The following is a 23,764-nucleotide window of genomic DNA, read 5'->3' as shown; positions in this document are numbered from 1 at the left end:
GACATGAACCAGAGCACAACTTTTCCCCTTATGATCAGCCAGGTTTGAAGTCTTCAAAGTCAATTGTTGTAAACATTAATTATCAAAAGCCCATTTAAATTAAGCCCTAGATGAGTGGAATAGGGCTTTAGAAGCAAAGCCATTATATTCTTTTAATTAAACATAGGTTCAAAAGAAAAAAACCCAAAACCTAAACCCACAAAAACCCTGTGATACAGACTGATCCACAGCTATGTATTATACATCGAGAAAAATAGAAAAGATGTAAACATGTAAGTTAAGCCTTAAAAAACAAGTCACATAGGCATTTTCTGTATGTTTAGAAATTCTGAAGTGTAGTAAGGAACTTTTAAAAATGAAAATCTATGCAATTTGCACAATTAAATAGCTAGTTTGTTTCTTAAAGCACAATATGTCACATATTGCTCTTTATTTTTTTTTTTCCCCTGAGAGAGCTGTAGGCCTCAGTTTCCAATCTACGTTACTCAACAATTTCTGGCTAACTAGCCCTGCATGTTTTAAAACAACTATGCTCATCTACTAGTCATAAGAGAGACAGTCAAAATTAACGATATGTTTTTCAAAAGAGGGAAAGCTGAACAATTATCCATCAACTCAATCTGTAAACAATCTCCAGGAATTCTGCTGCAAACTTTGTTCCACTAGAGGTCCAGATGTAGGGGCTGCCATAAAATTAATCTGGTACCCTAGATAACCCTGCTTCTTCCCAACACCATTATCGCAGACCAGTCGTCTCCTGAGCCAGGCTGCAGCAGCTGGTTGTAAACCTCACGCGTACTTGCTTCCTTTTTAAAGCCATCCCTCTTGTCCCAGCTCTGTATTGAGTACTGAGCTCAGTATTGATTTCTCCAGTATTAAGGATTTTTGTCACTTCTTAAGTTTCCAAATTTACTTACACACAAACAATCACTGTCTCTTTTTGCTAAGTACCAGAAACCCTGGTTCCTTCTCTTCTGCTCTTTCAAGTTACTATTTCCCCCCCCCCCCGCCTTGTTGCCATCTTCTCATTTGAACTATTTTCCCTATCCAAAACAACTGCAGGGAACCTAAGGCTTATAACCATTAATTTAGAACCTATTTCTCTGATGCCTTATTGTCATTTCTTCATTGACCATGTAGAGGAATCCACCTGCCAGCTCTCATGCTCCTGCCCAAGAATCCCAGCCACATCTCTTAACAAGCTGGCTATCATCACCAAAGTCAAATCCAGCCCAGGAAGGTGACTAATCAATAAGCCATTGTACTGGTCTTTACCTCAACCCACAACTTCTCACTGTTTTACCCTTCTGATTTTCTCCCCCATTGACTGGGGCAGAGTGAGCGAGCAGCTGCATGGGGCTGAGCTGCCCGCCAGGGTTAACCCACAACCACCATAATAAAACAGATCCCTTTTCTAAATATCAAGATTCGATTATATTTCTGATTTTAATTACCAAATAACCATGTTCCTTTAGAAGCCTCTGAGCCTGTGGAAGAGATTTACTACTGCTGTCAAATTTCAAGCATTAAGATAGTTCAAAAGCAAGGACAAAACCATCATGTTAACAGCACACTGACTCTGCTCTGAAGCCCAAGTTATTTCACTGTTGATCATACAAAAAGAAGTGTTTACCGTAATGCACTCCTAAGTCATTTCCCAGCCTTCCAACACAATCGATGTTTCAGCTATTCTCAGCTACAAAACATTTTTAAATTTTCACCTGATATGCTGCAGAGTGACAATGAAAATCAGAGGAAAATGTACTGATAAAAAATTCTATGCTGAATGCATCATTCATTTTTATATTAAATTTATAACAATATGAAACAAACATTCCCATGGGCTGTGCTGGAGAGCTAAAGAACTCCATGGTAAGCATGTTTAATATAGAAAGAATGCCTCATGTGAAATGTAAAGTACAAGAAGTACACAGATTCCTGAACCTTTAAGAAAGTTGCCCAGTTAAATCCATGTATTCCAATTGCAGCTAAGGTTGGAATATAAGACAAAGAAATACATGTCTGCGCTATTTTCCTGTAGGCATGTAAAAACCAGGACTCAGGCTAAGTCTTTTATGAAACCACATCCTGAGTCTTTTCCTTTCCAGTCACACAAAGCCAAAGATGTTAATTTTCATCATTAGAATTCTTTTGTGCCATTTCCCCTACGTATAGCCTTTGGCATTAAATCACAGGAGAGAGTTTCGCCCTCTTATGGCATGTGGCCAAACACAATTGCCCAAATTGCCTTATATGTTCTTACAATTAATTCACTCAAGTATTTCAATGAGAAATATGAGATCAAGTGATTTTTTTCATTTAAACTACATTAAAAGAAATATTGTACAAGATTTAGCATGTATCTTGCTAAATATGTATTATCAAATAATTATGCTCAGTTCCATAACCTTATACAGGCAAAAAATATAAACGGTCTTTGATGCATGTATTCTTATATTTTTGTCCAGAACTGGGTGTTCTCTACTACCAGACAAAGCAAGTCAGCAGTGGCACATGCAAATATAACACGTTCCTCAGCAGCTGAATAAAAAAAAAGGTATTTGCTTTTCACAAACTACACACTTTTCGAACTCCATTAATTTCTATGGCACACAATAAAAAGGTTAATAGCTTGTTAAATGTATACACTGCCATTTCTTTTCAATTTCCATGCAATACATGCAGCTAAATATAACTCAAGCAATATGCTCTGTAATTCATAGCATTTAAAGTATAGCAATTCTTAAAATGCCAGTTAGATATGAAAAACAAGAACCTGATAAATCCATTATACGGCAATAAAAAGGAGGAGGGGAGGAAGAAAATAATTAATTACCTCATTATTCTATCACCTATCGCTGTTCCTCTGATATTATATCTAGTAAAGGGAACAACAACTGAAGTCATTCAAAAATGCTGGGTATCATGTTTTTAAAAGGTTAGCATCTATTACAAAATGTGCTCTACGTATTCCAACTGAGAAGGCTCCTTCTCCTCAATGTGTTAGTATATGAGACTACTTTGATTTCAGCAAAAATAGTATTCAGATTACATAACAATACACAAAGTTGATCTTATAAAACACAGTAATTCTTCATAGATCATAGCAGAAGTGGAAGCAGCTGCATAATCATTTCCATTTTACATTCATATTCGTTTGAAATTTTACCTACTAGTTTAACATCTTCCAGGCTTAGCCTCTGCTCATAGATCAGCTTCTGTCAAAGTCCAAACAAAATTAATTCAGTCATTTAAGTAGGAAAGCAGCCCTCAGAGATTTGTTTTAACTCATTTGTGAAAATTAAGATCAATCCATTAAAAACTGCACTCTGTGCATGAAGAACATAGATTTTGCACAGATTTCTTTTCCCCCCATAGATTACAAAGTACGGTGCTAAGGCAAGCCATATTATCTATCTCTGTTCCAACTAAATTTGCTGGACTCAGTAAGTTTTAAAGAAGATATGCTATATGCATACTTTGAGACTTAAAAACCTGCATATCTCCTCATATTTGTAAGAGAAGGGATCTTTTCCTGCGGATTCCCTAAAATGCCCAGAAGGTTATTTTCTCTGTTGAGTATCTAGCTAAACTGCTTTGCTGTACAAAGCAGGTTTCATTTTTTTAAGTTTAGAAATATTCTGTGCAGTTCCTTATACATTTTGTTAAAAAGAGCATGTACTGACTAGCCCAATGACAATTAAAAAAAATTAAATAACTATTTAGCTTCTTTTAGTCACTGATCTTCACCATTCCTATACTGATGCTCAGTGGCTACAGAAATGCTACAGAAGAAGGTCAGATGTCACATTCTCAATTATTTCTTTCAAAGAAATGTCCTTCTGTGTCGAAACTATTCCTAGATGATTCCTAGTCAACATTCAGCTGACTTAGCCAATTTGTCAATCAAAGGATCGTGGTATTTCTACACATTTTGCTGCTACTATTCTAAGTCCTTTCCAAAATATTAAAGCGGGTGCAAAGTTTGTGTTTCCATATCTGTTGCATAGTCTTTCCTGACAGTTCAATTTCAGGTTACTTGGTGAGAAACTGTCTATCCTCATTGTGTTTTGGGATTTATAAGCATCCACAAAAAGAGATTATGTCCCTTGTACCTATTCTTAGATTATGTAAAACAGAGAAAAAGACCCAATCCTCAGTTTGAAAACATTAAAAGTTGGATTTGTACCCAAACAAAATTCAAATACTGGAAGCTCTGTAAACATTAGATTTGCAAAATGGACAACATTCTATTCATAAATCTGAAATCTACATCCACCTTACTAAAACTGAAGTGAGAGCAGCGGAGTTGATGCAGCAGGAATTTCTCCATTTATTTAACTGCAGGTACTGTCAACAGGGCTATCAAAATGGTATTTTTGTCACCTCTTTTCCTTAAGAGGAAGTTTAAGATCATGATTTCAGAGTACAGAATCAGTTGTCTACCCTTCCTTTCTCAGTGGAGAAAGTTGTACTCTACAGTGGGAAAATGACTCTGAGACAGTTTCTTGTATCTTCATTTCCCCAACTGCAGAGTTTCTCCTCAATATAAACAATAGCTAGTTATTAGGTATATAAAAAACATCATCTAAAGAAACCTAAAATTTGTTGCAGATAAAACTTGTAATGCTATATACTGGAAAAGGCTTATTAGCCAAAGAGCTTTTAGCATTCTGTTTCAGAAGGCTACAGCCTCTTTTTTACTTTTTGTCCTAGAGAAAAATTAGAATTAAACATTTTTTTTGCCACTGCATAAAATAGGTTCACAAAAGGTAGATTATTGCAAGCTAGCCTTATAACTTCTCCAGAAAGGAAAAAAAAAAACAAAAAAGCCCCAAAGCAACTCCCCCCTAGATATTCTAGGGAGACAAAAATCTACTTTATTACTTCTATATTAATGCCATTAATTATCTTATAGGATGACATATTGGAAACTAAATTATTAGATAAACTTCAGAAAATGAGATTTAGTAAGGGAATTGTTAGGTAACACAATTTACTAAGCGAGAAAATACAAAATGTAAGCCTATAGGAAGCATACTGGTGGAGATAAGCACCAGTCTTGCAGGCAATTTTGTTTAATATATTGCTAATAGTCTTTCAGCAAAATGTAGGAATGTACTCATGCAGTGCATTGAGGACATGAGGTTGGGTAACTTTATGAATGTAGAGGGGACTGTAGGACCTTGAGAAAAAGAGGTAGGTAGAAATTCAGTAGTATAAAACTGACAGTCATACACTTCTGAGCTTCCTTCTGGTGAAAGATAAGAACACATTAATTAGAAATTACAAAGTAGGAAAGACTTCAGTATACTAACTGATCTTGTGTCTGACCACAAGCCACCACTATGAGACAGCCATAAGCAAGAGAGAAGAAGGATATAACTACAGCTCACTTGTGTCTCAGAGAACCTCCTCTAGACCAAGAGTAATACTCATACCATTAATCCTAGCAAAATCCAAACAGTGCAGTGTGCATAATTCTGGTCTACCATATTCAGGAAAGAAGTGGAACATGGAGGGGCACAGACAGGAACCAGCACGATAGCAGGAAAACCACAAATTTTTACTGCTAAGAGTGAGAAAAACTTGGCATTCTTAGTCTAGTGAGACAAAAGCTGAAAATGGACAGTATGAACATCATTCAAATGATAAGCACTGGGCATGAAAAAATTATTTCAATCAAAACAGTATATTAGCACAAACCAAAATGACTAATTTTAGTCAATTTATACCCATTACAGGAGCAATGTTTTGAGGTAGCTTCCCACTAGTTAAGGGGCCAGGGGGATTTTATCCATGATCAGTTCATCAGTTTATGAAAGGGATTATATGCTATAACAACTGTCGTAGTAGTAGTAGTAGTAGAGAGGACTTCCAGTTCCTTTCACTCTATTTCATATGAGATACAAATACTAAGAGGGCTTATAGCTAGCCTTTAAGACCACCAGTGCCTGCTTTCTCTCTGGAATCCAAATTCCTTTGAGCACACATAGGATGTCTTACTTTTCTACAGTATCTCAGAGGGCAATTAGAAACTCCTGAAACCAGACAACAAGAGGGAATGTAATGTAAATGTATATCTGAGTGCTCAGAAGTTAGAGAACTTCACTGCTTGCACACACAAAAAAGCAGAACAGAATGAACTGGTCAGGCATTAAACCTGAGTAATGAAAGCCTGGAGGCAATCCTAAACCAGTATTGGCTACACAGCAACTTTTGTCAGATTTTACTTGGGGGAAGAATAAGGGAGCAGGGGGCTGCATAAAGAGTTTTAATTATATCGTTAATGTAGTTGAATGATCTTTCCTATATGATAAATTTAAACTGCTACAGGAAGAAATCTTGCTGCACACAAAGGAAAAAAAACATGTCAGAAGAAGTGTGACTTCATTTAAGGTGTCCCCACTACTGGGAAATTGTAACAGCTATATGATACCTGGAAACGTCATTCTTATTACATTACTACAAAGACTATTACATCGTAGAGACAACATAAGGTGCACGAAGAGACGGTAGGAATCCTGCTCGAAAACAGAAATGGGATTAAAATTGCAGGGCTTTTCACAGCTTGCTCTTCAATCACTAGATCGTAATGAACATTGGCTTTGCAGTGGAAACTATTTCTGCAATTAGATATTTATCTACAATTACTTAGTGTTGCATGGAAAGTTAATGGATTAAGACGGAATCTGTATATATTGGCTTTTTCATAAAAACTGTCATTTAGTGAGCAGAATTACTCGTGCTATGTAATAAGCAACCACTGACTGCTCTTTTTGCCGCTATTGACAATGTGGTGGCTTATGACTTTTTTTTTAACTGCAAATTATTCAAAACCTTTTCTATACACAACTATTAAATTTTTTTCTGATTTCCTAATGAATACATATTGTAATGCTCCTGTAAAGGATTTGCATTGCCAGCATAAGAAACTAATAGCAAGATAATGCTGCCTTTGAACAGGATAGGAGTAAAGCTAAGGCATCTGACACTAGGTTACATAATATCTAAAACAAGTAAAAAAGGTATTTTTTTAAGTCGAACAATAGAATTATTGCTTAAATAATTATGACAGCTTTTTAAAAGTCCAAGAATTGAAATTAGTGAACAAAGGTATTAAACCAGCAATACCAAATTGGGGGGCTAAGTTTACTGAATGATCAAACAAGTAGGTACAGCTGTTTACATTTTACAAGGAAAAAAAAAATACACAAAGCTTACTAAGGAAAAACTTCTTCACTGAAAGGGTAGTCAGGCACTGGAACAGGCTGCCCGGGAAGTGGTTGAGTCTCCATCCCTGGAGATATTTCCAAGACAGGTAGATGTGGTGCTTAGGGACATGGTTTAGTGGTGGACTTGGCAGTGGTAGGTTAACAGTTGGACTTGATGATCTTAAACATCTTTTCCAACCTAAATGATTCTATGATTGTAAGTGCATCTTTTATTAATGACTACTAGTAACCTACCTTATTTTTTTTACTGCCGTACATACTGATATTCAATAATCAACAAAAGGAAAAGGATTACAGAGTTTCTCCTTCAGAGAAAAAGAATGAAAAATTGAACACATCAGTCTCAATGGATGTACTACAGACAAACACAGCATTGCTGAACAACAGTTAAAAGCTCTTGCTTTGCCGAAGTAAGAACACCTAAAGTACAGTTGAAAGAAAATGTAGGTCCCTGTACCCTGTACACAAATGTATGAACTTTCTGTAGTTATGACTACAGGGAGAATAATAAAAAACGAACTGCAAATATTTAGCACCAGGGTATTCAGCAGGCAAGAAAAAAGCACAAGCAGGTATTAGATCTGTAGGAGCTTGGCTGGCTTGGAGGGAGAATATAGCTATACATATCTTACATACAGGCAAATTAGACTCAGCCATCAAGCTCTTGGCTAGCTGTCAAAGAACAACTTATTTTCATTAAGAAGATAAGGCATGGGTTTCTAGATCTTCCATTAAAAAAAACGCATTTTGCCAAACAATAGCAGAGGTAAGTATTCCCCTAACCTGTGTCCTGGTCCTCCTCGATACCTTGCCCCTGGGATCAGAACAGGATCATCATCACTATCATCAGTTTCTTGGAGAGCTGAGGTCCTGGTAGAGGACTCGTCTGCAGTTGCAAGCCCTGAGGATTCTGGGTGTGGCTGAGGTTCATCGTTTGCAGCAAGCGAGTTGGCAGTGGATTCAGTACTTTGACTTGAAATTTCTTGATTCGTACTTTTTTCACAGGCGGCTTCTTCCTCTACATTTCCAGAGACAGCATCAACACCAGGGCCATTTTCTTCTGGTTGGATTCCAGAATGCTCAGGACTAGGTTTATCTGATACAGCTAACAGAAAACATTGGGGAAAATAAGTCACAGTATTAATGATTATAGCCTGTTTTAGAAGACATTATAAATGGTCACAGAAGTTAAATTATTCATACTGAGTTTATATCGGAAATTTGATTTTTCATTCTCTACTTCTTCGTATAACTATATCTGAAAGAGTACAGATACATACTTGCTTCTGTCATCTCTAGAGTTTCATCTGTAGTTTTCAGTTCTTCAGCACTTGCATCTTCCTTGTGAGATTCATCAGGAACTCCTGAATTAAACAACTTAATATTAAATCACATTATTTCATTTAGATGCACGTCTCTAGTGTAAGCAAATCTAAATGATACTAGCACTCCTAGATCAAACCAATCAAAGCAATCCCCTCCAAAGTCCACATGTCACTTTACTGAAATCTCAGACACTAATCACAGAAAAGTCACTATATATAAACTTATCTAGTTGCCCAGGTCAACATGTTAACAAAGAAAAAAGTATTTCTTTCTTGTTCCTTAATATACTTAATATCCTACGCTGTGAGATCTTTAGCTGCAAAAATAGCATTAATACTCTTGAAACAGATGATCACTTACTGAAAGCTATTATTTCTGAAGACAGAAATTAAGTTATCCCTCTATTAAAAGGGATTTTTTTTTTTTTTTTTTTTTTAAACATTTCTCTGGAGCCAGTCATTTGACTTGACTGCCCGTTTGGCAATGAATTGAGCAAGACAACCACATGTAACAAAATACAGAGAAAGCTTGAAAGAAACGTAACAAAATACCTAGCATTCATTTGTGACTGCAAAGTGCAGTTGTTCTATTTTTCGATACAAATTGGGGCAGAATATGGCCTTAAGAAAAAAGAATAAAGGTTTTAAAACTAAAGACAGGATAAGTTAATTTTTGTTTATATTTATTTGCAACTATCTCAGGTTGCTATCTTTTTCTTTCCTAAAAAAAATCATGTTCTATTATGGCTGTATTCTGCCTTCATATGCATGTGTATGAGACTCCCATTGTGTTCAATGGTAGTCATGAACATAAGAGAGCAGAATTTTTACCTTAACATTACAGAAATAATGCCGTATCTTACTTGTTTTTTCATCTTTAGGCCCTGACTCCTCTGAGGCTTTTGTTTGTACAGAGTCTTCTTGGCCTTCAGTTTTGCAATGACTTCCACTCCCTCTGGAGCTTGAATTTGTGCTGCTCCTGGCAACATAACATGGAAAAAATAAAATAGAAATAATGTAAATAGATAAGATCATTGCAATAGCACAGCCTGACCATCATCATCTTTCTCACCGCAATCTCGCAATTCGAAACAACTAACAACCTTCACAGCAATTTCAAAATTCTTATGTCCATTGCCACTTATGCCATACTATTCCTCTGCATCACAGAACCCCGTTCTCTCCTTCCTATAATTTTTTTTGAACCTTTGAAGGATTTCTTCATTGCTTTTCAAACTATTGTGAGAACTCAAAAGGATTTGCTCTATTCCTCTATTTACACATTTTTTACATGTATAAATGATCAGAGATCTTATTAAGGGTATTACAAGCTCTCAGCTGAGCACTAATACATAATCTTATCCCATCCAATTAAAAAACTGATTCAGATAAAGTTCTCCAGGTTCTTCACCATCGACTATCATTCCTGTACCTTTTGAGGCATGGACTTCTGAAGTCAGCTTTCAGTTCTCAAAGTTTTGTTATTTCTCAGGATTTACTGTAAGCTGGTACTTGAGATTTTCTCCCCCTTCACATTTAGATAATTATTGTGGAACACCAATTTCTGTTTACAATAAGGAAAATTATTCCTCAGGAACTATGTAACACTGCTGTTCTGCATGTCATGAAAACTAATGTTTTTAGACTCTCTAGAAAAGGCCTTGTTTTAGGAAATGCAAAGCCTTGTTCCTGAGCTATCGCATTCTCCCCTGTCCCACATCTGTGTTGTGGCCTCAAACTTAGGCAAATTGCTGGACAAAAGCAGAAACAAAGACGAGTTATGAAAATTACAAGCATGATTCTCAAGAATTTAGACCATATTGTTCCAAGTACCTTCTTACCTGTGTATATTATTACTAAACTCTTTTATATGCTACATTGCCAGATGCAGCACAAATCATGTTTAGCCTAGATTCTTGGGAATCTAGTCTAGACTTCAGTACTTTTATTTTTTACAGCAAATAAGAGAGCTTTTACTCATCTTGATGAGCAATAGTCTGTTTCATTGCTGTACTGGATTTGGAGTATGTATGTAGAAAAGTTTTGTTAGCCCTTACAGTATTTATTCTAAATCAAGAATTTTCAGCATTGTTTCTGAATGGACAGACAAGAAGGGTACTACTAGACACCAAGACGAGGATTTTTGCTGTTTCATGCCTCATATGATATAATCACTTCTATGAACTTAATCACAGTCTAACCACTAAGATTTTTTTTTTTACTCTTAGGAATCTACTTTCTAGCTCAACGCTCAATGCTAATTTACATTCACGTATTACTCTGCTTTAATTTTTACTTCAATGTTATTTTTCACACCAGCAGCTACATAAAGAGGATGTCTGAGAGCAAAATAACACCCTGTGCTTTTGTTACATTAAGCCCCACTATCCGCTTCCATAGCGGGTTTTCTGTTTCCCCAGTTCTCTGCATAACCCTTCTTTGAACCTCTGCCAGTTTGAATTGGTTTTCTCGAAAGCATGATGAGGATTGCACAGAGCACTCTAAGTCACAAAGCAAAGCAGAGTTGAGCAGCAGCAGCAGTAATTCTCATCCTTGGCTGAAGTCTCCCAACTGGTGGCATCTAGGATCATGCTTGCCTTTCTAATAGCTGCGTTATATTGAGAATGAAGTGACTGGGAGGTCCATGTTTTCCTCTATTTCATTTTCACAACACTCCCAACTTTCAGATTAGGTTTTTGTTATTTGCCCTCAACTGCATCATTTTGTTATATGGAATTGCAGCCTACTTCTATTATTCCATTCTTCGGCACAATGTTTTTAGTTGGCCTCTGAACTGACAATGCTTTGCAACTTTGCCTCGCTAGGAAATGCTTCTTCCTCTCACTACCCACACTACACTGCCCAGTACAAAAGCTCCATTAAGTTACCTTACTACCATGTTCAGTTTCTTTAATTGATCTATCTGTCCCACCTTGAACAGAAGTTCAACATGTAGCAAAGCATCAAATACTTTCTGGAAATCCAGACAGTTTCTCTCTATTACACCATGTATGTTTCTAGAACCCATTATTCTGTCAAATAAAAGGTGTTGAATCATGGACATTCTAGTTCCCATAATTTTGGTTTATTTCCCATGTACTGTTTGTTTTATATGCCTTTCTATCAGAACTGTTCTAAACCCTTGAATATTGCTACCATTAGTCTTAAAAGTTCATGATGTTTAGTCCTTCATTCTCCTTTGGTATTATATTTGATGTTTGTCGTTCACATGGTGCTAACACTTGGCCCAAAAGATTTGTTAAAATACTTGCTATTAGACAGAATAGATATGTGAAATTAAGTTTTAGTAGTTTTCACTTTGTCTTTACTCCCCTAATTACAGATTTTTGTAACAAGTAATTTTCCTGTCCCTCATCTCCGTTCCCTGGACACTCTACTTTTTCTTAATATTCTTTTTGAGGTAGATGTTCATTCAAATTTTCCATCTTCAGAATCACTTATTAACTGTTTGAAGTGTAAAAGGCATTTTTCAGATTTTGTTTTAAAATAAACAAAGTGTTAATGTTGTTTAATAAAATTTGTTTTCTGTCATACACTGGTAGTAATGTTTTAATATTACATTAAAAAAACCCCACTAGAATAAATGGACAAAACATTTGCTAATGCTCTGTTCCTCTTGTGAGATTTGCCTATCCTAAAACGTTAAACAAAGATGACTACAAAACTAAATACGGTATTAGTTAAAAGTATTACAGAAAAACAAATTCTTTCAAAGCTTGCTGGATTGGGACTCTAAATAGAAACAGAGTCTGAGAGACTGGCTGAACATAACTGTCACAGTATTTCAGATTCACATGGGCAAAGCCTTCATTCTTGTGAAGACACACAGATCACTGTTTAAAGTTTCCAAACTGCTATGGGCAAGGCATATGTTTTATGTCTAAAGCCACAGCACGTAAGAGTAGGTAAATGTGGTGGGTTGTTTTCTGTTTTTTTTTCCCCCAGTAACAAATGCCAGCAAGCATTTCTACTTACTGTCTTCTACAATAATTTTGAAAACACAAGCAAAGGAATAGAAGTAAGAGGAGATAAAATAAGGATTGTGGTTGTTTTGGGAGACCCTGAGATGCTCTAGTGATAGACTTCAACACAAAACCAAGTAATTCAGGCCAGTTAGTATGCATTTATCATCTGAAAAGGATGCAATCACTGTAATATCTAAGCAGTCCACAAAGTTGGTATCTTAACCATATGTATTCATCAACACGCCTCAGACACAGAAATACTAATTTCACTGTTTTACAACTTGGGAACTGTGCCACAGAAAGACTAATTTGCAGAATACCATATGAGAAGTCTGGTAGAGCAGGGAATGAAAACTTAAGCGCTAGCCCCTGGACCTCCTTTCCATCACTGTACTACCCTGCTTTAGCAAGATAGTGAACACTAATATTACGCTAGGGTTTGATGAAGATAGCATGTTTCAAATTACGTTAGCAATAAAAAGATTCACAGTAAATATCCCAAAAAACCCTCTTGCATAAATTTCACGTTAAAATATGACTGTCTTATGTTCTGAATGCATTAAGGACTACAGCCATTTCAAATTGTCTATACACACCTAAAAGTATACATATACCATATGGAAAAATAATTTATCTGTATCTATGCTAGACGAGTGTTACTGATATGTGCTGATCAATAACCAGTCAAAACCAAAATTAACTTCTTACCACTCATCAGTGAAGTCCAGTTTTATCGTGCTTGTAGTCGTTCCTTCTGTACTGTAGTGCAAACTTAAAACTGGTTCACCTGTTCCTGTTCGTGGCTTATCATTCTCTGTAAATATGGGGTTGATAAAGTTTGGATGGGCATCAGTAATATACATAAAGCTGTTATAATTCTGAAGATTCATTTAATTATCCTAACAAAGGCCAAATGTGGTAGTAACATGTACAATGTCTAAGATCTCTTACAGCCCAAGCAAAAAGTTAAAAAGTTTCAGAGTAAACACAATAAATTTGCAATGCTTTAAAAATGGCCTAAAATTATTTGTATTTATAAGAGCAAACAAAGAAGATGCTGTCTTTCAACATGCAGGTAAATAAAATTGCAGATAGGTATGTGTACACACAATATTATCCTTTATAAGCAGATCCCTTTTCTATCAAGTATATTAATAATAAGAATATAAAATGGTTTTGGAAGTGGTGTTCAGTCTTTTTTGCCTCAGTAAATACACATAAAAAAAGATTATTAGATCTAGACACAATCAGTGGTCTAGAAAAATCACCATCCCCTTTACTTTTTTTTCTACTTAGAACCCAGTCAACTACCAATATCCTTAGACTTGCTGTGAATTGTCAGCTAGTTGTCATAAAAACACTGTAAATTCATGTTCTGAGAGCTTTGGGTTTAAAAAACCTTTCCTATTATAATAGCTGTAAGCAGAAGGGGAGTACTTGCAAAACGAACCATTCACGATGTCCAAAAGCAACAGAAGTGAATCAAATTGAAAGCCACTGCAAGTCTGCCAAAAATCTGCTGCATATCTAGTTTTAAGGATGTTCAGTGGGCTCCTTCAAAACAGAACTGCTCAATTACATCCATTCACCCACCACCCTTGCGTAAAATTCACGGTCACGATCTATCTATACGCACGGCACAATTGCCATTAATACTGAAGCTGGCCTTGGGCAATACTAAAAAGTTAATGGAAAGTACCATCAGATTAAGCCTCACTACAGAGGTGCCATTCTCTCAGAACTCAGATGGGGTTTACTTAGTAACGGGCACCACTCAAATGACCACTAAGTCGCCTGTGTACTCTTGCTTTTCATGAACGCTGAGCTTTTTCTCTCAGGACTGTTCGGACAAAACCACGCCATATTTTCTTTGGTTTATAAAGTACAGAAATTTCACTATAAGTACACATGCAGTATTGGCAGCAGACTGACATTTGTGCTAAAGTAACAGCTTCTGATCATCTTTGGGTAAACATCAATTAAAATCTAGTGTTTGATTCAAGCACAAACCTACAAATTCCTCCATTGAAAAGGCTATTTTTAAAACAGTAATGACTACAATACTGCCACAAGATATTTATTTAAAAAAATACAATTAAGTTATGGGAACTATTAAATAGCACATAAGAATTTAACCTAATGATCAACGCTCGTATTTTAAACTGCTGCCAGGCAGAAGCCCACTCACAGGATCAGAGCAGTGATCAGCTGCTCCAAAGAACTTCAAATATGTATTTCTACATGTTCTGAAAAGAAATTAAAACAAGCAAACAAAAAAACCCAGAAAAACCCTGTAAGAAAAATTAAAATATTTTTATGTGAAAGAGGATTAACCAATTATAACCATGATCCTAATCATATATAAGGCATGGGCCTCATTCTATGCAAAGAAAAGCTCATAGCCTCTCTCAAATAAAGGTTCCAGTTACACTCTTGTTAGAGTGGAGCAAGGATAAAACTGATCAAAAGCAAGGCTTCCAGTTCCTGAAGTAAACTGAGTAAGAAAAGAAACAAGTGTAAGAAAGTATTTTATACTGGCATACATAGATATTTTGAACAAAGTGACATGTTCTTTCTTAACTAAAGAGGTGCTTTCTGTATTTTTTGGCAACATATCCAGAAGTGTCTCTTCGTATAAAAGCCTGGTCAAACTTTGAGCATCCCTTCCTAAGCAAGTACCAATACTGATTGTTCCAACATACTGCACAAGTCATCAGGAGCTGGACACTGAAAGAATAAAAAAAAAAAAAAAAAGACACAGTCGGAAAATTCTTCACCTTCCTTGTAATAGGTACAGACAAGACATATCTTCGAATCGGGAACCCAGATAGGTGAAGAAAGACAACTTACTGCCTTGAACAGTCCAAGACAGCCACCAAACAATGACTATACTGTAACTTGATACTGCTACGCAACATTTGCTTCAGCACAAAACTAGTTACTACTACTGACCAAAGTAACCAAACATCACTATCCTATAATGAACCTAATTGAATATTAGGCTTGTGATATAAAGCTCTGATCATATTATCATAACAGTGTTCTCCTGTCTTAAAATCTCAACATCAAAAAATTTAACCAAGATGCATAAAGACTGCCCTCTGACTATGCTTACTGTGGAAGCCATGCTCATTTATTCACACTCAAAAAATTGGAAGAATTGCTGTAGACTTATCCAAAGAGGGCACTGACTAACTGAGAAATTATTTTTACGAATTTCTGCAGACAGATAGCTGTTAAACCATCTTGCGTAATAGCTTTTTCTTAAATCTACAATAACATGAGCTACTATTTGGATTGTGTCGATTTCTTCTTTAAACTTTAAGGCAAACTTTAAAGCTTGAAGGCAAGAAATTGACACTAATAGGAACAAGAAACTTTTAAAAAGACAGATGAGACAAGAATCTGATAAACTGTACAGGATTAGTTGTGTAGTTCACTATTTTATATTAAACTTACACTGCTAATGAAAGCTGAACGGGAGCCTCTGTGAAGAAAGCTAATAAGCTTTGCCTAGTACATAATTGAACATTCTTTTAGAGATGCCACATAAAATCCAGAAGTCGTGAACTCTTTGTTTTCAAGAACAATGTGACCGCCAAAGACTGACTAGATCAGAACGAAACACCGTTCTCTCTCACTGCTAGGTTCATCCCATCAGGCCAGATCTACTTCACAGTGATAAAAAATAAAGAGGAGGAAAAGTTGTATAGCTTCTGGGACTTAGGGGGGAGCTATTGCCAAAACTATTAATCTGATTGCAAGCTCTAGTAGGGTAATAATTGCTCCAAGAGAAAGTTGTAGCTTGTCAACACCTTACTAAACTCTATTCCAAATTCCTCCAAAATACCTTGAAACGTTACTTAGATTTTACAGCCAAACACATTATACTTTAAAGATACTATCAACAACTTACAGTCTTATTTCATAAGCAACCCTGTCCTAGAACAGACACTCCCATGAAATGGTCCATTCTCCAGGTGCCTACAGGAGGAAAGTACTTTTAAACTACCACCGTTAAAACTGAAGGCAAAATTTCATTCATAACCTTATTTAAAAAACAAACAAACCAACCAACCCCACAACTGAAAGCAATACCCATCATACACACTTTTTCCCTTAGAAAATGAACCCGTCCAAGTATAACTTCACAAAGATTGGGGCTCTTAACTACGAAGTGGTAAGCGCATAAAGACAGGTTTACAGATTGCATTACCTAGTTAAACTAACATTGTAAGCAACTTCAAGCTAGTGTCCCACATCTCAAATGCTGCCCTATTCACTGTCTATTGGCAACCCCACGAGAAGATGAGAGATGACTTTTCATGAAAAGCTTCCAAAATAATTCCTATCCAGCACTAATCATGATCTCCTCCTAAGAAAATCAGCTTTGTACATTCTGAAGAGTTATATTCTGGGCGAAAACCAAAGAGAGTTACTTCTGAAGGGAGAAAAATTGATCCAAAGAGGAGAAAATAAGTGGTGTATTTCAGAAAACAGGAATTCCATGGGAAGACTTAACACATGGAAGTTCATCAGAAGCAGCTGAACTCAGAGGGAAGGGTGGAGACTCCTTCATCTAGTGAGGAATACTGACTGAACAATGTTACACTGATACCAGTCAATATAAGGCACAATGACACCTAAGGGAAGACTGAAAATCAAATAATTCTTTGCACCAGCCTGACCCACAGCCCAAGGCACACAATTTCTTTGTCTAGGTGATTCCTATACTAATTAGATGTAGTACAGCACTTTATCGAAGGAGGCAGTCCAGACCACACTGTGCCTTACAACCAAGCACAGGTCTGACATTCTTGAGCTTGTACCTGCAGAGCTCACTATAGATCTGGAAAGCTCTATATGCATACCAACGCTCAACCAGTTCATCTGACTGGGAAGCAAAACTAATTAGCCGAGACACAACACACGCCGATACAGTTTCGAGGACTTACAGTACTGTTTCTGAGGAACTACCTCTGCCATAGCTGACATACCAACTTGTTCTGAGCCAGCTCAGGTATCTATAATGTGGCATTGAACCATCTGGTATGGACATCACCATAACAGATTACTAAACCCTCACACTAACCTGCAAATATCTAAAAATATCAGTAATCAGTATGGCTTCTGTGTGTGTTGCAAGCAGCATCAAGATGGTATGGGATGCATACGCACATTTACACTTCAAAGCTACTGAGCTAGTTCTCTGGCTTCAGGTTCCCTCTTTAATCATACCAATTCAGGCAGCACCTTACGGTCATAACATTGCCTTTACACTGCAACAAATCTAACAGCCACCCTCCATTATTACAATCACAGTAAAAAAAAGAAAAAAAAAATCCAGTGTAGATCACTATAATCCATTTGAAACCATTTTGTACAGATGGGAATGACTTACAGCTTCTGCTGGACTGTCAGAATAACAGCATTATAAATGTATATGTTTGTAATAAGTATCAAAAGATCTTTAAACCCAGAAACTGTCTTAAAACATAAATGCCAATGAAAGAGATTGGTCCAACAGAAGACAACTGATTCAGTATCAAATTAAGACAGGAATAAGAAAGAAAAAGCATTTCTATATAAAAAGAACTGATATGACTTCCTTCATTAGCTACTTACACTTTTTTGAGATTTCTGTTCAAATATGAAATGAAACTAATGCGGTTTAACTTCAAAAATCCAACTTGTTCTCAGCAAATTATTCTTTCTAGTTATCATTTGGACAAGAGATTTCCTAATAAATTACCTCCTTTTCCAAATTCCTAGTTTTCCAAACTAGAAGTAACATTCTGTGTCTCTTCAGGTGATCCTTACCATCACAACAGAAAAACATTGCCTTAAAACAATCAAAGACCTAGTCTACCAATAAAGTCCAGCTAAACAAATGTATTTTTGTGTTTTTTGCATATTAAAAAAAACCTGAAGTGCTTTTATAAGAGGTAACATCTTCGCATTAGTTCAAGTGATTTCTTAATGCAGGAAAAAATTATTAGAAAAAAACTCCCAAGAGTCTATTACAACTATGGGTCTATTACAACTATGCTATTAACAATAGTAATACACAAACTAGTTTTTAAGGCTTCCTTCAAGAGGAATCTGATGCAGATTTGGGAACTGATTTCTGGGACCAAAACTTCTGGTTTTATCTTTGTTGTCAGATGGGCTTAATTCGCAACTTCATGGAACAATTTATCAGTTTTCAAAGATTTTTGCAGTTGTAAGAACTTCAGTAAACATATAGACTTTCTATGTTAATTCTAGTTTATTCTGCTCTCATCAAGTAATGCTTTATTCTGAGTTCATAACAGAGAGCATAACTTGGCCACTAATTATAAGCAAGTTTTTCAGCTAAACCTGACTATCGGAGTGATATAGACTACTGAACCATGAATAGTTAGCAAATTTACACATTGAGGTTTAAGGCTATTTCATCACAAAATGTAATTCCACAAAATGAATTTATTTTGTCAATGTAAGACACGGCTTGATTTTTTCCAATGTTCTGGCATGCTAAAATAAACCATAATCCCAACAGTTGCCAAACAGACTATTTTTCAGAAATGGGATTTCAAAATGGCATTCTAGTTTAGAATGTGAAACAAGATGAAGCAGCCAGCTCTTTTGTGGGATTTGAGCTATTAAATCTCTACAGAGGCTTTGATATGGAAGTAAGCATAATGCAGAGTGTATGGAAATCTATTTTTAAATTACCATCTATCACTCATTAATTATTCAGGCATAAATATTCACTACAGATGACATTGGTTCAGCTGGAATAGGGTCACCCGTGGCCCACTGCACTGCTCACAATTTGAAGAATGATGAATAATGGGCATAGAGAAAGCCCACAAGCGTTCTTTCTACCACCAGCCTATAGGGCATCTACAGAGAAATACTAGTACTTGTTTAGCAGAAGGGGTGTAGCACAAGGGGTTACAGAGGTAAGACGCACCGAAGTGCAATAAGGGCTCTTGAGTTACTCTAACTGTGCAAGTGTAACAAAGCTGCACATCTCCCCTGCGTAAGATAAATTAATTTGGCATTATGTGATTAAAAGTTACGTAATCTGGATATTTGCACCAAGAAAAAAACATTCAGAAAAAAGACTGTTTAAAGAATTAATTTTACTTTGCATTTAAAAAAAAAAAAATCTAAATGTCTGTAGAGTACATAAGACATTTACTGTACCTAAACTGAACGCATTAAGAATTGAGCATAGGATGGCTTTTGAAAACAACAATTAACCTTACTCCGTTACTCATATTGAGAATTAAATAATTAATGAGTTTCCAGCAGATCTGCTTACTGAATTCTACTTTATGCAGATGAACAGCATTTTTAGACTGTTTATCATCATGAAAGGCAATTTTAAAAGGAAGCATTGCAATCAACTATGGCTGGGTATAGCGCATTTCCTGTCACACGCACCCTGTTGCTCATCAAGTGACATGGATCCAAGCTGTTTGTTAACCACAGAAGAAGGAGAATCTGAAACAAAAACGAGATTTCAACTTAAAACATAAGCAGCAGAGAACTGCACAGCAATGTCACGATCATATGTTAGTTTAAAACAAAAAAATAAAAAGCAGCAACATAAGGAAGCTTTGGATTTGTTTTATGAGCAGCCAGCCATATTGCATTTTCTAGGCATGACAGAAGCAAAGCCACTTGTTTCAAATCATTATGTATTTCTTTAGGTAGTCATTGAACAGCCTGAAGCTTGCTGGCACGTCGATATTAGAAATGCTTGTCCATTACCAAAGATTTTACTATGTTCTTCAAATTTCCAACATGTCAGGAAAAACACTGAAGAGTCGTGACTCCTAAAGCCTTTGCTCCAACTACCAAATGACACTAGTATTTCAAACCATCTGCTGAATGTAAATTTCAGAATATTTATACTTCAACATAAAACACTCAACAGCATACCAGTATCTTCAATATTTATACCTATGAGCATAAAATGTAAAAGATGAGACTGTTTACAGATATAACAGCATATAGACTGTTTTTAAAACATTAAAGCACCAAAATACATCCCACTCATATGACAGTTCGATAGTTCTGCATTCCTAGATGCTATACCTCTGCGGCATCTGGCAATTGAGAACATGTCTTCATGAGTTCATCACAGTACCACACCAGTCAGTCTTATAAAAATCCTCATCTAATCATAGAAAAAGAAAAACATCAAAGCCCCCAGCAGTTAAGTGCATTTTTTTCCACTGGACACTACCAGTTAATAACTATCACCAGCACTGCATTCATTGTGCAGACAAAAGACAGATGCAACGTTCAGTATCTTCTGTGAGTCTATTTTCCTTGTCACCTCTGAAGACCAGATCTTACTTCTGTACTATCTTCAGATGAGCTGATGTACGTAAATTAATGCAGTATTTCAAAGACATTGGCTAGGCTACCATATCTTGGCTCCATTTGTTAATCTTCTGTTATAAACAAATTCATGCTAAGCTAAAAGGATTTAATATCCTGTATTATAAACTGAGTCACAGTCTGCCAACATCCCAGCATGCTAAAGGAATTTTAACATACATTTAAATCCTATACAAGGAAAGCAATGAAATGATACACTCTCCTACAGGAAGCTCACTTCCAGGTTTAGGCCAGAATCACCAGCATGACCTATTCTGTAGTGCAGCCATAAAACCTGCTTAATTGACAAAGCTGATTTAAATATATATCCTCAAATGATACTTTATTCCTAGCCATGGATGCAAGAATGACAGTCTGTTCCTTCGTTTCACTGATACCTAGCGTAGGGGAGGGGAGGAGGAGTGAAGAACAGAGACCAGGAGAGCCTGAGGCAAGCTCACTGTGTTTTGGAGGCTAGCTTGTTTTGGTAACTGGGCTGATATATTTTATTTCCATAACTGAGGAACATAAAATTGGTCCTGTTTTGTCTTCACCTTTGTTCAGCCATGCCTTGCACCAAACACACCTAAGCCAGACCACAGAATTCGTCATCTAGATTTAGATGGGATGTAGCTATTAAGTATGAGACTTGCAACATTATCATATTTCACTTTCCAAAACTGAAGTGTGCTTTAATTTCTAATTTAAAAGAGAAGTATTTACAGCAGAGTTTTTTCAATGGAGTAGTAATCCACTCTTTAGAATGTGAATCAGAGCAAAAAGCTTGTGTAAAGATGCACCGTGTCATAAGATGATCTACTTGTATTGCAGCTGACTCAGCACAGGAATCGGTACGCGTCTCTCAAGGGCAGGCTGGCTTTGATCACTGACTCACAGTTCTGAAGCCCATGACTGGGATTAACTTGTATCAAAAGTGCTGAAGGGAGGGGAGGTCTTGGACAGCAAGCTGAGAAGCCTAACGACAGAGAACAGTGATTCTCAGTCGCACTCTGTTCTTGCACTCCAATTCTTTCTATAAGCTTACATGTCCTTTTTCAAAAGGCGTATCATGCCTTATCGCTTAACTTGGCTGGAAAAGCTAATCTCATCAGCTCTTTAATTCAGACCAAGAGGAACAGAAGAAATATGACTGAACTAACATTTTAATTATGAACATAAGGAATTACATTTACGACCTTTACCAGCATTTCTAAATTTTATTAAGACCTCACGTCATACAACAGTAAGTAAAAAGTAGGTATGTTTTACCATGCGCATCATTCAATCACAGTAAGCAAAAATGAAAGATTTCCTAGGTAGCAGTCCATGCCAATGCAGGCTTAAACCTCCCACATTTCACTATTATTTTGATGCTTTCTTACAACTTTGTGAATGTGTTTCACTTGTAATATAAGAATTTTTAAACAACATATAGGAAGCATCCTAAATATTCCAATTAACATGGTTAAGAGCTCAGTTTGTAGCAATTTTAAACTCACTTTCTTTTCCTTTTTCAAGTCCCCTGAAGCCACAGATCACCAGCACCCCTTGAAGTGGCACTGCAGTCTGGAACCCCACACCTCAGGCAGGGAAATAAACATGACCATGAAACCAGCCTAGAGAAGTTCAGGTAAATGCCTCTTTTTTTAATATATGGCTTTGTTTTGTAAAAGTTCTGAAAAAGCACTTTAATAATTTCTCATAAAGCTTTTGAAAAAAGTATTACCAAAACTGTGCCATATAGTTAAAAAAACAAACAAAAATCCAAACTCTTACCTGAGCCTTCACAGGCTGGGTCTACATCCCAATGCAGTTCACCACTGGTTGTAATGTCACCAGTACATTCTAAACTGGAACACCACTTAAAGAGGGAACTGGAGATTCATAAATTTGGGGAACCTCAAACAGAAAATAAAAGATAATTTTAAAGTCAATTATATGCTGAAGGATCTTCCTATAGTTTGGGCAACCAGCACCTGACTTCATCAAAATAGCATGCCACCTCTATTGTTTTGGTTAAAAAAAATTCCTTGTATCACTATAACACCTGCTCCAGTGTGAGAGTCAGGCCTGAAGCAGTGAGACCTGTTTTTAAAGTCTGAAACATGGTACATGCAGTGGACCTTAATCTAAGAAATTAAATACTTGTTTTAATAACTAGGAATAATTGCTTTGCACAGTGAATAAGCTCTCAGTTACATATTTCGGACTTCAAATAGACACATTTCTACATCTGGGTGTTAACAAAGAATGCAAAGAATCTAGTAATAAAAACTGCAGTCATCCCCTTGTTCTTCACAGAACACTTTAACACAGAAACGAAGGACCAATTTGTTCTGCTTTAAAGACACTGACTGTATAGACTTCTGAAACAACCAGAGTTTAAAAAAAAAAAAAAAAATCAAGTCAACGTGCATCACAGGCTCTGCAATATGTCAGCACGAACAAGTACATTTCTTTATTCCACAATAAATGCAGTCTAAATCAAATTAATTTTTGCCTGAGAAAAGAAGGTTCACATTACTTCATATTTTTGTGGGTAAGATTATGCACACTGACTGCTACAGGAATCCCTGATGCACACTGATCTATAATACCGATTTTTGTTTTTCTTTTTCACTTCAAGATCAGCTGGTTCATGTTTCTGTAACATCTCAAATTGCATTTGATTCACTTAAAAGTTCTCAAAAAGAGGAGTGACATAGGTAATGGCAATGCATGCATGGCATATCAGCACTGGGCAGAGCAGCAATAACAACAGGTTAAAAAGGTTTACTTTCTTTGTAGTTTGCATATAGCACATATATGCTGTTGTTTAAATACTGCACATGATCTAAAT

General features: G+C 36.3%; 1 protein-coding gene across 4 annotated transcripts in view; it reads right to left on the bottom strand.

Moving 5' to 3' along the window:
• DCAF6 (DDB1 and CUL4 associated factor 6) overlaps positions 1–23,764 on the bottom strand; it is a 90,574-nt gene that overhangs the window by 14,941 nt on the left and 51,869 nt on the right. For 2 of the 4 annotated variants that reach the window (XM_082304346.1, XM_082304348.1), the window contains 6 exons: positions 19,981–20,040; positions 13,255–13,360; positions 9,424–9,539; positions 8,516–8,599; positions 8,019–8,340; positions 2,837–2,878 (listed from right to left, as the gene is read on the bottom strand). In XM_082304346.1, the coding sequence (XP_082160472.1) occupies positions 2,837–2,878; positions 8,019–8,340; positions 8,516–8,599; positions 9,424–9,539; positions 13,255–13,360; positions 19,981–20,040 (730 nt within the window). The remainder of the gene's footprint in view (positions 1–2,836; positions 2,879–8,018; positions 8,341–8,515; positions 8,600–9,423; positions 9,540–13,254; positions 13,361–19,980; positions 20,041–23,764) is intronic. The other 2 variants (XM_082304347.1, XM_082304349.1) reach the window with 2 other exon arrangements.

Source organism: Platalea leucorodia, assembly GCF_965183815.1.
Source record: "Platalea leucorodia genome assembly, chromosome: 2".
NCBI lineage: Eukaryota > Metazoa > Chordata > Aves > Pelecaniformes > Threskiornithidae > Platalea > Platalea leucorodia.
This window is presented reverse-complemented; position numbering and strand designations above follow the sequence as displayed.